Genomic DNA, 12,501 nt, shown 5'->3' with positions numbered 1-12,501 from the left:
CTTGATTCCAAAGCTAGGATGGAGCGAGGCAGGGTGGGGGAATAATGCAAAATGCAGAATAAAAAATGACCTCTCTCGGTCTAGAGTCTTTGGACCAAACGATAAATAAACGTTGGGCCCAGGCTGGGTTTTAATGGCCTGGCTGATTGTGTTCCTGACATTGGCAAGCCTTAAAGTACGGCGTTGCTATAAACCTTGTGGGGAAAGAGAGGTGAAATAGGATCGAGGAGAGAAAGCGCAAACAGTCTCCCTCGCACACACATGCTCTCTCTGTAATGATAGCTGGTGAATCATGTGCCACTGGTCTCTCTCTCTCTTTCTCCTGAACTGGCAGGCCAGCAGCCATTGCATAAAAAGCAATGCGCAGCCCGCCAGACCCCGCGCATATTTTTACCCCCACGCTTATTCGCTCCCTGTTCTGACGCCGGGCAGATTTTAATTAAATAGTCATTCGCTGGGCTGTTACTCTGCCTTGGACGCCGTCCAAATACCAGGACTTGTTCCAAAGGCATCGCAAGGGGGGCATGTTCCCTCCCCGCTCCGCTGTCTCCCCCCACTTCTCCCTCCGAGGAGGGTCGTCGTCTGCAAATACCGCTAATTATGTTTGGCTGGCGGCGGGCCAGCCTCCCCGATAGCATCTTTTCATTAGCCCCGACCTCATCGCGCACACAAGGTGCTGGCTGGCACCTTCCATGACGGAAGGCTCTGGCTGTGCGTTCTCTAGGGCAGTGGTGTAGCATGGGATGCCAGCGTCCCTGGGGAGGGGACAGTGGCAGTGGCTGTTCTATTATTATTATTATTATTATTATTATTATTATTATTATTATTTTCATGAAATTGTTATGCCACTTGATTTTGGTTTATTTTTCTTTTGACATTTTGCACCACTCCCAAATTTACTGCCACGGCAGCAGTCCCACTTCCCCCGCTATGCCACTGTTCTAGGGGGGTGGCATTCGAACCATGGGAGCCATGAGCATGGAGGGGGCCTGGGGCCACCGAGCCAGCTGAGTGAGTGCAAGACCACAACTGAGCATGCACTAAATTTAAAGCCTTAAACAGTCTCGGCCCAGTATACCTGAAGGAGCGTCTCCACCCCCATCGTTCAGCCCTGACATTGAGGTCCAGCTCCGAGGGCCTTCTGGCAGTTCACTCACTGCGAGACGTGAGATTACAGGGAAGCAGGCAGAGGGCCAGTTCCTGGAAACTACAGGAAGGGAGAGTGAAATACTGCTGGTGGCTTTCCCACTGGGGCTTCTGGTTTTCAATGTGAGACCAAGATGCTGGATTAAATTAGGTCCAGTGGCCTAATCCAGGAGACTCTTCTTATGTTCTCTTGTCCGATTCAGCACTCCAGCGGTTGGGAGAAAAGGATCTGCCTCTCCCATCAGAAAAGGTTCCCTACACCAGTTTGATCCACGCTAGTTTGACACTTAAAGATGGCCAACCTGCAGTAAGTCTTTTTGTGGGTTCTGGGTTCCAGGGATCCTCTGCAGGACTGGTAACATGCTTTGCTGTCTTTGGCAAATGATGGCAAAAACGGGACGTGGGAATCAATCGTCAGGAGCAATCCTGCCCCATCTTGGGCCTGCCTTTACTGCAACAAATTGGCCCAGTCTTTGACAGGCAGGCTGCCTGTGAATTACAATTATTTGCATTATTGAAGTGGAAATCTCTCCCCAAACGTGACGCGTTCATCTGGGCACTGCAGGGGCCGTTTTGATGTTCCTGCCGTAATTGGCTTGACATTTTAATGGGAGCAACTCACTTAGCTTGGCGGTGCTCATTGTATGATTTCGCTATTTATTCTTGTTTAAACTTGTTTGAGCATGTTTGTCTCTCTCTCTCACACACACACTTTATCTATATATAGCTATAAGATTCAAGCGATGGGGGATTTCATTAGGATGTTATCTAGCTCTTGCGTGATCGTGGTGAGTGGAGTCACAGCCTCCTGCAATCGACACTCTTGTAGGTTCCTGGTTCTTCAACCTGGGCTCCCCACACGTTGCTGGACTACAATCCCCATCATCCACAGGAAGTGTAGCCAATGGCAGTGGATGATGGGAATCGTAGTCCAACATCTGCAGAGCCAAGATTAAAAAGCGCTGCTTAAAATCTTGCAGCCTTGAAGGTAAATCAGGGGTGGGGTGGGGGTGATGTCAGATCAGACACCTGGAATCTTATCTTTTCTTATCTTTTGTTGTTTACTAGTACAATGGGATTCACCAAATGGATCCAGATCCAAATCAGGACCCAGATTTATTTGTAGGGAGAGGCCTTGGCTTCCCTGAACCCAGGGGAGTTGAGTGGGACAGAATCCTTCACCACACCTGAGGGCAGCAGAGTAGATTTGGGATTGCCTTAGCTGTGAGTCCTGCACTGCAAGGGGTTGGACTAGATGACCGCTGGGGGAATTTCCAACACTGCAATTCTAAGATTCCATCTTACTAAGATAAACCATCCTGGAAACAACTAACAGTGACCATCCTGGAGCCATCTATGGCTTTTTAAAAAAACAAAAAAAGTGCCTATAGTGGAGGAATGAAACCGCAGCCATTTGGAATCTGCACTCCAGATGAGTAATTGGTGGCACTTTGACGAAAATGCATTCTGAGACACCGAGATGTAAAGCGCATTAATGATTATGGCAGGTTATGTATCTTAATTATCCAATTTCAGTCACTTACAGTAATGGAAGAACCAAGGGCAAATATGAGGATGCGGCAGAAACCTTGATGAAAGCATGTGGCAGAGATCTCAAAGGCTACTTTGTTGTTACTGCTGTTTATTTTATTTTATCTGCATATTCAAGCCCCGGAGAAAATATATATAGGCCCATTTAATTACACACAGGCATTTAAAAAGTCTGCAGAGTTTACTGCCCCTCTCCATTTGAGGTCCACACAGCTTCTGCCGCCATTGGCTGAGTCTCTGTGATGTCATGGAATGCTCATAAACACACACATATATACACACACACACACACACACACACACACACACATTCCCACCTGCTAGAGAGGGGAAACTGTCAGTGATGGAATGTGGTCAAACACTGCAGGGCTGTGAAGTGTGTGTGTGTGTGTGTTTGTGTTTCATGAGATGGGGCAAATCCTTGCTTGGTGCTGAGGCATAAACTGATCTGTGAACAAGCAGGAAAGGCTTTTGGGGGCTGGGAGCAACTCTCAGAGATGTGGAGTTGAGACCGCTTTGGTCCCTCATCAAGCTTGCATCTTGTCCTACTTATGAGGAAAAGAGAGCTTTAGTTAAAAGAATGTTCCAAGCCTTTATGAGATAATTTTTGATTCAATGAGCATTGATTAATTGAGCCCAATGTCCAAGTCATCAGAAAGCTCTTTTAATCTGTACGGGAAAGTGCAGCGGAGAACAGTTGCAGGGATGCCATCTGCTCTGACCCAGATACCCTAACCTACCTAGTATTATGAGATGAGAGGCAGTGTGGCATAATGGTTAGAGCATGGGTAGGCAAACTAAGGCCCAGGGGCTGGATCCGGCCGAATTGCCTTCTAAATCTGACCCGTGGATGGTCCAGAAATCAGCGTGTTTTTACATGAGTAGAATGTGTGCTTTTATTTAAAATGCATCTCTGGGTTATTTGTGGGGCATAGGAATTTGTTCACCCCCCAAAAAAAAATATAGTCTGGCCCCCACAAGGTGTGAGGGATAGCCCACAGCTGAAAAAGGTTGCTGACCCCTGGGTTAGAGTGTTGGACTATGACCTGGTAAGACCAGGGTTCGAATTCCCACTCAGCCATGATGAAGGACACTGCGTGTGACCTTGGGCCAGTCGCCATTTCTCAGCTTTAACCTACCTCACAGGGTTGTTGTGAGGATGAAATGAGGGAAGGGAGAACTGTGTGTCCACCTTCAGCTCCTCGGAGGAAAAAAGTGGAACATAGATGTAATAAATAAAACCACTCTGCACATGCGCTCTATGTGGGGCTACCTTTGAAGGTGATCCGGAAACTACAACTAATCCAGAATGCGGCAGCTAGACTGGTGACTGGGAGCGGCCGCCGAGACCACATAACACCGGTCTTGAAAGACCTACTCTGGCTCCCAGTACGTTTCTGAGCACAATTCAAAGTGTTGGTGCTGACCTTTAAAGCCCTAAATGGCCTTGGTCCAGTATACCTGAAGGAGCTTCTCCACCCCCATCATTCAGCCCGGACACGGAGGTCCAGCACCAAGGGCCTTCTGGTGGTTCCCTCACTACGAGGTGAGATTACAGGGAACCAGGAGGAGGGCCTTCTCGGTAGTGGCACCCACCCTGTGGAACGCCCTCACACCAGATGTCAAAGAGAACAACAACTACCAAACTTTTAGAAGACATCTGAAGGCAGCCCTGTTTAGGGAAGCTTTTAATGTTTAATAGGCTATTTTATTTTAATATTCCGTTGGAAGCCGCCCAGAGTGGCTGGGGGAACCCAGCCAGATGGGCAGGGTATAAATAATAAATGATGATGATGATGATGATGATGATTACATGGGCAGAGAACCTCTAGTCTTCAGTTCATCCCAGTGGTGTGATCATGGCAGTTTTGGACTCTGGACTTAATGGTCTTATGGAGAGACCCCTCCATAGTCAGTTACCGTACTTTTCGCTCTATAAGACGCACCAGACCATAAGACGCACCCAGTTTTTGGAGGGGGGAAACAAGAAAAAAATATTCTGAATCTCAGAAGCCAGAACAACAAGAGGGATTGCTGTGCAGCGAAAGCAGCAATCCCTCTTGCTGTTCTGGCTTCTGGGATAGCTGCGCAGTCTGCATTCGCTCCATAAGACGCACACACATTTCCCCTTACTTTTTAGGAGGGAAAAGGTGAGTCTTATAGAGCAAAAAATACGGTAAGTGAATGAGTTGGCTTACTTGGCTTCCCCCACCCCCTGGTGCATTTGGGAGTCCTCTTGCTTTTCCTGCTGGCTGGAGCCTGGGTTTCTGCTTCCCACAAGTCCTGCCCTGATGATGCTCATGTTAATTTCTGGTACTGGGTTTGTGGGAGGAGTGACCCCTCCACTGGGCATGTCAGAATGTCTGTACTCACACAGGAACCCCAAAACTTCCCCATAGAGTGGTCCAGAGCAGAAAGCTCAGTCTCACCATAACTGCTTAGGCATAGAGGGTTGTATCCAATTAAGTACAATGTTCCATCTGTCAGAGGTTCTTTGCATTGCAGGGGGTTGGACTAGATGTCCACCTGGGGCCCCTTACAACTCTACATTTCCCCCTTTCTTTCCAATCTTAAGTTCAGTTCTATATAATTTCACATTAATTTGTTGTTGTTGTTGTTGTGACTATTACTATTCTAATTATTTAAGTCCTCCAGAAAATTCAATAGCATTTTACTGTGAATTTCTATTAATGCATACATGTTTGCATGCAATTTTGCCTAACATACCCATTCTGGCAAAGCCCTGCATTTCTACATGTTATTGTCACTAACAGATGCATTTTGATGCATGATTGAAACACACACCCGCACTTGCACACACATGACTTGGCTGGAGAATGGCATTGCAAAATTTGGAGAGCTGTTAATTCTCAAGGGGTGATAGTGTTTTCAGTCCTTGTACCATTTTGGAAAGTGTGAAATAGGTGGGTTTTGCGTTGAAAGGTGAAACTGGAATCACATTTTTCCCTGCCAAGAGACGTGAGGACAGCTGCTGCCTTAAAGGTAAAGGGACCCCTGACCATTAGGTCCAGTCGTGGACGACTCTGGGGTTGCGGCGCTCATCTCGCTTTATTGGCCGAGGGAGCCGGCGTACAGTTTCCGGGTCATGTGGCCAGCATGACTAAGCTGCTTCTGGCGAACCAGAGCAGTGCACAAAACGCCGTTTACCTTCCTGCCAGAGTGGTACCTATTTATCTACTTGCACTTTGACGTGCTTTTGAACTGCTGGGTTGGCAGGAGCAGGGACCGAGCAACGGGAGCTCACCCCGTCGCAGGGATTCAAACCGCCGACCTTCTGATCGGCAAGCCCTAGGCTCTGTGGATTAGACCCGCATCCCAGCTGCTGCCTTAAATGCCTTTAAATGGAATTAGATCAATTCGTGGAAGAAGAGGAGACTAGCAAAAGAACATAAGAAGAGCCTGCCAAAAAGCAGTGGTGTGCGGTGAAATTTTTAATAGGGGAACAGTTAGGGCTGCAGGAGCTGGCTTGCGAGGGTACTTGGGTGGGTGGGACGTCGTGCTTGTGAGCATCGTGCTTTCTTCCCTAAGCCAGGTGTCACAAAAGCCTTCTGCCTGCCCCTCTCTCCACCATGATAATGATAATAATAATAATAATAATTTATTATTTGTACCCCGCCCATCTGGCTGGGTTTCCCCAGCCACTCTGGGCGGCTTCCAACAAAGATTAAAAATACATCAAAATGTCACACATTGAAAACTTCCCTGAACAGGGCTGCCTTCAGATGTTTTCTAAATGTCTGGTAGTTGTTTATCTCTACCCAGACTCTGACAGGAGGCTGGACACCTCCTGCCTCCAGATGGGCTTTGGGGAGGTGGCAGCAGCGGTGGAGCATATGCCCACGCTGCCCAGGGTGGGCACGCTCCTGAGGGGGGCGTGGCGCGGAGGGTGCCCTCCCAGGCGTGGGATAGCTGCTTGGGTGCCCAGAGCGATGTGCACGCCCTGCAGCCGGGGGCAGAGTGAGCTGCCCACGGTGGACATTCAGCACGCCGCCTGCCCACAACTCCCAAACATCCCCCAAGCTGTCAAAACGAAGCAGGAAGGGGGGAATGCCGCCGGCAAACCAGTTTGGGAGTCGCAGGTGGGCGGCGTGCTGAATGTCACCCCCCTCAGTGAGGGCACCTGGGGCAATCGGCCCCTCACCCCCCCTTCCTATGCAGGAGGGTTCTTGGAGCATATTCCTGGGCTTTGGGAAGAAGGCACCAGGGGAACATTTAGGGGACTAGCCTAGGCCCCCCCAGTCCACTGACCACATGCCACTGCAGCCAATGACCCATACTGCATCCTGTTTTTACAACGGCCAGCCTGATGCTGCAATGGGGAACACTCAACCTGAGCACTAGAGCCATAATAATAATAATAATAATAATAATAATAATAATAATAATATGTCACCCATCTAACTGGGTTGCCCTCCTGGAAGTGCCACAAAACCTCTGCATTCCACCCATGAGAATTTCACCAAATCCCCCCCCCCCAGCCTTTTGCTAGCTTTCTAATGCAGTTCCCTTTTTTCATTAAGAGCATAAGGAGACTCTGCTGAATCAGGCTAATGTAGCCCAGCAACCTGTTCTCGCAGTGGCATGTTCTTGTTGTTGCCTGTGGGATACCAGCAGGCAGGATCCGAGTGCAACAGCCCTCTTCCCTCCTGTGGTTTCTATAGCCCCACCACTGGAGCTGGAAAGATCAGGCATGCATGGAATTGTTTGGCAGTTCCTTTCGGGCTGCGAATGGCCTTTCAGAACACAACACAGCGGCAGCTTGGTTCTCAAACGCCTTGGTTCTCAAACTCCGGAAGCAAGTGTTCTGGTTTTCAAACTTTTTCGGAAGCCGAACGTCCAATGTGGCATTCGGCTATTGTTTCTGGGGCGCCTGCACCAATCAGAAGCTGCGCCTTGGTTTTCGAACATTTCGGAGTCAAGCAGACTTCTGGATCGGATTAAGTTTGACGCTTTTGTTTTTGCTATTTATTTTGTGGTTTTGTTTTTGAGGCCTTTTTGGTTCATTTGTTTTTGTGTCTGTGTGGGACCCAGTTCAGCTACTGATTGATTGATTGATTGATCCATTTCCACAGTCACATAAAAGCCAAACAATGACTATCACCAGTGCAGGTAAGAAAAAAAAAATTTTTTTTTATCATCTGTCTTATTTATTTTATAGTACTGTCTTATTTATTTTATAGTACAGTATAAATACTGTACTATAAATTAATAAATACTGTCTTATTTATTTTATAGTACAGTACATTGATTATTGCTTTCTTTTTATGGATCAATGGTTTCATTAGATAGTAAAATTCATGTTAAATTGCTGTTTTAGCAGTTGTTTTTAAAAGTCTGGAATGGATTAATCTATTTTGCATTACAGTTATACCTCGTGTTACGTTTGCTTCACATTGCGGCTTTTCAGGTTACGAACACGGCAAACCCAGAAGTGTTTACTTCTGGGTTCACCCGTGCGCGTGCACAGAAGCGATTTGTGCACTTTGTGCATGCACAGAAGCGCTCTATTGCGCTTTGCGCACAAACAGTAGCGGTGCTCTACTTATGGACTTTTTGGGGTGCGAATGGCATCCCGAAACGAATCGTGTTCATAAGCAGAGGTACCACTGTACTTTCTATGGGAAAGCGCGCCTTGGTTATGGAATGCTTTGGTTTTAGATTGGACTTCCGGAACGGATTAACTTTGAGAAGCAAGGTACCACTGTAGTGTATTATGAGGCTGCTGGATCAGGCCAGTGGCCATTCTAGTCCAGCATCCTGTGGCCAACCAGATGCCTGTGGAAAACCCGCAAGCAGGATTCAAGCAGAACAGTGCCTTCCCCTCCTGTGGTCCCAGCATCTGCGATCCAGAAGCATTGCTGCCTTGAACTGTGGAGGCAAAGCCGAGCCATCATGACTAGCAGTCATCGAAAGCCCTCTCCTCTTCCATGAATTTGTCTAATCCTTTTTTAAAAGCCACCCGGGTTGGAGGTCATGCCTGCCTCCTGCGGGAGCAAGTTCCACAGTTCAACGATCCGCCGCGTGGTTAATTGGTGATTGACAGAGGACGGTTAAAATCAGAGCACGGAAGACCCTTTTGGCACAGCGCCCTGAAACACATCAATATGGGTGGGGTGAACCTTTGGTCTTATCCCGCAGGGCTCTCCTTATATCCTTGCATCTCTCTCTCTCTCCCCTCACTCACTGCCCCCAGATTGCTATACATTCATAAACAAAATCAGAAGATGACTTTGAGAGCTGAGAGCAGGGAGGAAGGGAGTTGAGTTAGCCATAGGGTTAAGCCTCCCTTGTATCACAGATAATGATGGTGTGAAGCAGGATTGTGGTGCCCCGGCTCTGCGGCATTTGCCTACATTCGCACTAACTAGGCCTGTATTGGCGACCGTCCAAGACCCCAAAGGCTGCGTTTAATTTGCATGCAAATTTACAAGGATTTAAGTGCCTTAAAATAAACAGATCCTGCCAACCCGCTTGTAGCTCCATCTCCCTTGACAGATTTGTGGAAATTGGCTAGTGGGCTGTGTGTGTGTGTGTGTGTGTGTGTGTGTGTGTACGTGCAGCGGCAAGGCCTGTGGAATCAAGCAGCTTCACCTCCTCATGGTTCCCGCCATCGGTGTCCTCAAACCCTCGTCTGTACCACTTCCCTGTCCGGCAGCACAAGAGTCACAGGCGAAAGGGTCCCTCTTGGGGAAGGGAAAGTTTGTAACTCCTTGGTCCCGAACCGCGGCGAGACATAATCGGCCAGGAAGCGGATGTTGAACTGCCGGCCGATGCAATAGACCAGGTTCTCGACGACGGCACACTGGAAGCTGGTCAGGAAGGGCATGGGGTGGGTGGCACACTCATACCAAAGCTTGGCCCTGGCACCACAGCGGTAGACACTGATGCCCATACTCCGGTTCAGGTCAAAGCGGTAGATGAACCCATTGACGGTCACCATCTCTGTTGTCCGGTCTTTGTTTCCACTGGTGAGGCTGAACTTCCACGTATCCGTCTGCCCAACGTATCTCAGCAGCATGTAGCGCAGAGTGCCCCCTGTGACGTAGATCTCTCCATCGCACGCCGTGGCGGTGTGGGCCACGGCGAAGGTATCGTTGGGCAGCGGGGCGGCGAAGGTCCAGCGGTCCAGGCGTGGGTCGTAGCGCTCGACGGTGTAGAGGCACTCCCCGCCAATGGCGTACAGGTAGCCATCCAAGGCAACCAACTTGCAGTGTGGCCTGGCTTGGTTCAGTGGGCAGATTTCGCGCCAGATGTTGGTCAAAGGGTTGTAGCAAAAAACCCGGTTGGACGGCTTCTGGTGCCTCCCCCGTCCTTCGCAGCCAGCCGCCACAAAGAGGTAATTGAACATGCTGCACATGGCACAACCCTTGGAGACGACTTCCAGAGGCACGTGAGTCAACAGGTGCCAGGTATCCTTTTGGTCGTCGTAGTAGCAGAGCCTGCTTGCATGCTGGTTCTCGCCCTGAGAGCTGACGTCCGCCACAGTCACGTACTTCCTCCCCCGCATCCTCCGCTGCAGGATCAGGTCCCTCTCCATGCCATTGAGGCGGCTGTAGATTGCATGGGTCCTGAGCACCTGGAGGTAGTTGTCGCTCATGACCTTGTAGGCCGCTTCCCGAAGCGTCTCCAGCTTCTGCTTCTTGGCCGTACACAAGACCTCGTAGCAGTTCCCCAAGTCCAGGTGGATGTCGATGGAGGACTCTGAGCTGAGCGGGATGTGGAAGAACTTGGCGCCAGCCACCAGCTCCACTGTGGGTTCCTCACTCGTGTCGCTTTGGAGACTCTGCATGGACCCGACCAGTGAAGAAACGGAGCTGGAACAGAGGGGGCTGAGAGGTGGCGTGTCCAGTCCTGACAGCCCAGAAGCCAGACAGCCAAACCCTTCCATAGGGACCTGAAGCTCTGGGTTGTCTGTGATTTGATGGAGGCTGTCTTTCCGGCTGAAGCTGCCAGCTCCAGGTCCTGGAGGTTTCTTGGACCTCTTTTCTTGGACAGCAGCCTCATCCTGGCTCCCAGGTTGCCGGGGCTTTGTCTCATCCTGGATAAGATGAGGAAGAGCACCAGGAGATGGAACATCCTCAGGGTCATCTTCTGCTGCTGAGGACTGGGCTGATTCCTGACCCAACCGCTCATCAGAAGCATCAGGGATGTTGATCACAGGTAGCTGAGAAAATGGTTGGGTACCCAGGCTGGTGCAGGAAGGCATTTCCTTCAGGACTGACTGGGAGATGGACTGAACGTAGTAATCATAGACTTTGCCTCTCAGGCTGGTCCCAGGGACCCCTGGTTGCCCATTACTGTTCTCCTGGATCTTCCGCTCTTTAACAAGGCTCTCCTCCACCTGAACTTGGGCCACAGAGGAGAACATGTACGTGGTGTGTGACCCAGCATGGCTATGGTTCATCTTCAGGCCCATGTCAGAAGTGGCATGGAACGATGGACGGGTCCTCTCCTGCTCCTCTTGGGTCGGGGCTAAATGCTGCCTCTCCTCTTCTCCAGGTGGATCACTTCTCCCTCCTCCTAAAGTGGAGCCATTCTCATCTGCAGGGTGAAGTGCTGCATGTCCAGATCCCTTCTCCTGAGCAGCCAGGCAAAGTCCATCTTCTGCAGAGCTGACATCCTTGTGGCTGCCGTTCAAACTGCAGAAGCTGCCTTCTGGGGAGAGCAAACCCAGAGAAGGCAACCTGCCCTCTGACTCCGTTGCAGTCTCTGTGACTGCAGCACTGTTTCCGTTGCTGAGGACAGCACCAGAAGTCTCCCCTCCCTTCTCCTCTTCTGCCACAGAGCATTTTCTGTCTGGGGGCAGCCCACTTCCCAGGTGACTCATCCTCTCCTTCTCCTGTTTCTTTACCTCTTTTTCCCCATCCGGCTCTCTGCAGGCAGGTGTATTTTGCCCTCTAGATTCCCCAAAGACTGCAGGCCCAGGTGCCCGAAGCGGCGGGTTACCCCCTGCCCTGTGGTTCGGCTTCTCACCCTTGCTGTTGACCCACCGGTGCCTCAGTCCAGGGGGCAGTTCTTCCTCCCTGCAGCAGACCATGCTCTCCGTCCCCTCTGCGTCTTCGCTGCCCTTGCCTCTCTCCCCGCTGGCTCCTTGCTGGCTGCCGCAGGGCACTCGAGACTTGTAATATCTATACGCCAAAGTCAGTAGGAGGAAGGCGGCGGCCGAGAGGGCCACCCTAGCAGCCAGCTGCATATCTGAGGTCTGCTCTCCGCTTACCTGGACACCGGGGGTCATCCTTCCATACCACGCTGGGTGCTCAGGAATGCGAGAAATCCGAAGTTAATTATTTCTTGAGCAGGGGCTGGCTCAAAGCGGCCAAGGCCTGACTCCCAGGAAGGTGACTTTTACCTGTCGACAGGTAGAGAACACCGCAGGCTCCCTGGCTGGTCTCCCTCCCTCCCTCCCTCTCTGTATGCCAGGTGTCTGCTTACCATAGGAGGTTTGCATATTTGAACAAGGTGGGCCGGGCCGGACACAGGTGACACGGGATGTGTGTGTGTGTTTGTGTGTATTAAGTGGAAAACAAAGCAAGCAGACAAGACAGAGTCTCCCAAATGGGGGTTTAGTTTACCAAGCTTCTGTAAACAAGAGAGGAAACTTTGGAAAGCTATGAGGAAGTAGGAAGAGAAAATGAACAGGTGCCTGTAAAAATAGATTTCCCTGAGCTGATAGGAGCTGGTCACTGATTATGGTTTTCTCCTTCAGTGCTCACTTTTAGAACTCGGCTAATGAACATTTTTTCAGGCGGCGCATTGTTAAACTAAGGAACTCACTCCAGCAGGA

At 50.1% G+C, this 12,501-nt stretch overlaps 1 protein-coding gene across 1 annotated transcript; it reads right to left on the bottom strand.

Annotated features, from left to right (window-relative positions):
* Positions 1 to 2,768: 2,768 nt before the first annotated feature.
* KLHDC7A (kelch domain containing 7A) lies at positions 2,769 to 12,089 on the bottom strand. Its single transcript, XM_081017934.1, has 2 exons — positions 9,309 to 12,089; positions 2,769 to 3,241 (listed from the first exon to the last, which is right to left on the bottom strand). Exon 1 carries the CDS (start codon positions 11,950 to 11,952, stop codon positions 9,337 to 9,339), a length of 2,616 nt encoding a protein of 871 aa, XP_080874060.1. The 5' UTR covers positions 11,953 to 12,089; the 3' UTR covers positions 2,769 to 3,241; positions 9,309 to 9,336.
* Positions 12,090 to 12,501: the final 412 nt, after the last annotated feature.

Source organism: Podarcis pityusensis, assembly GCF_964106645.2.
Source record: "Podarcis pityusensis genome assembly, chromosome: 8".
Taxonomy (NCBI): Eukaryota; Metazoa; Chordata; class Lepidosauria; order Squamata; family Lacertidae; genus Podarcis; species Podarcis pityusensis.
This window is presented reverse-complemented; position numbering and strand designations above follow the sequence as displayed.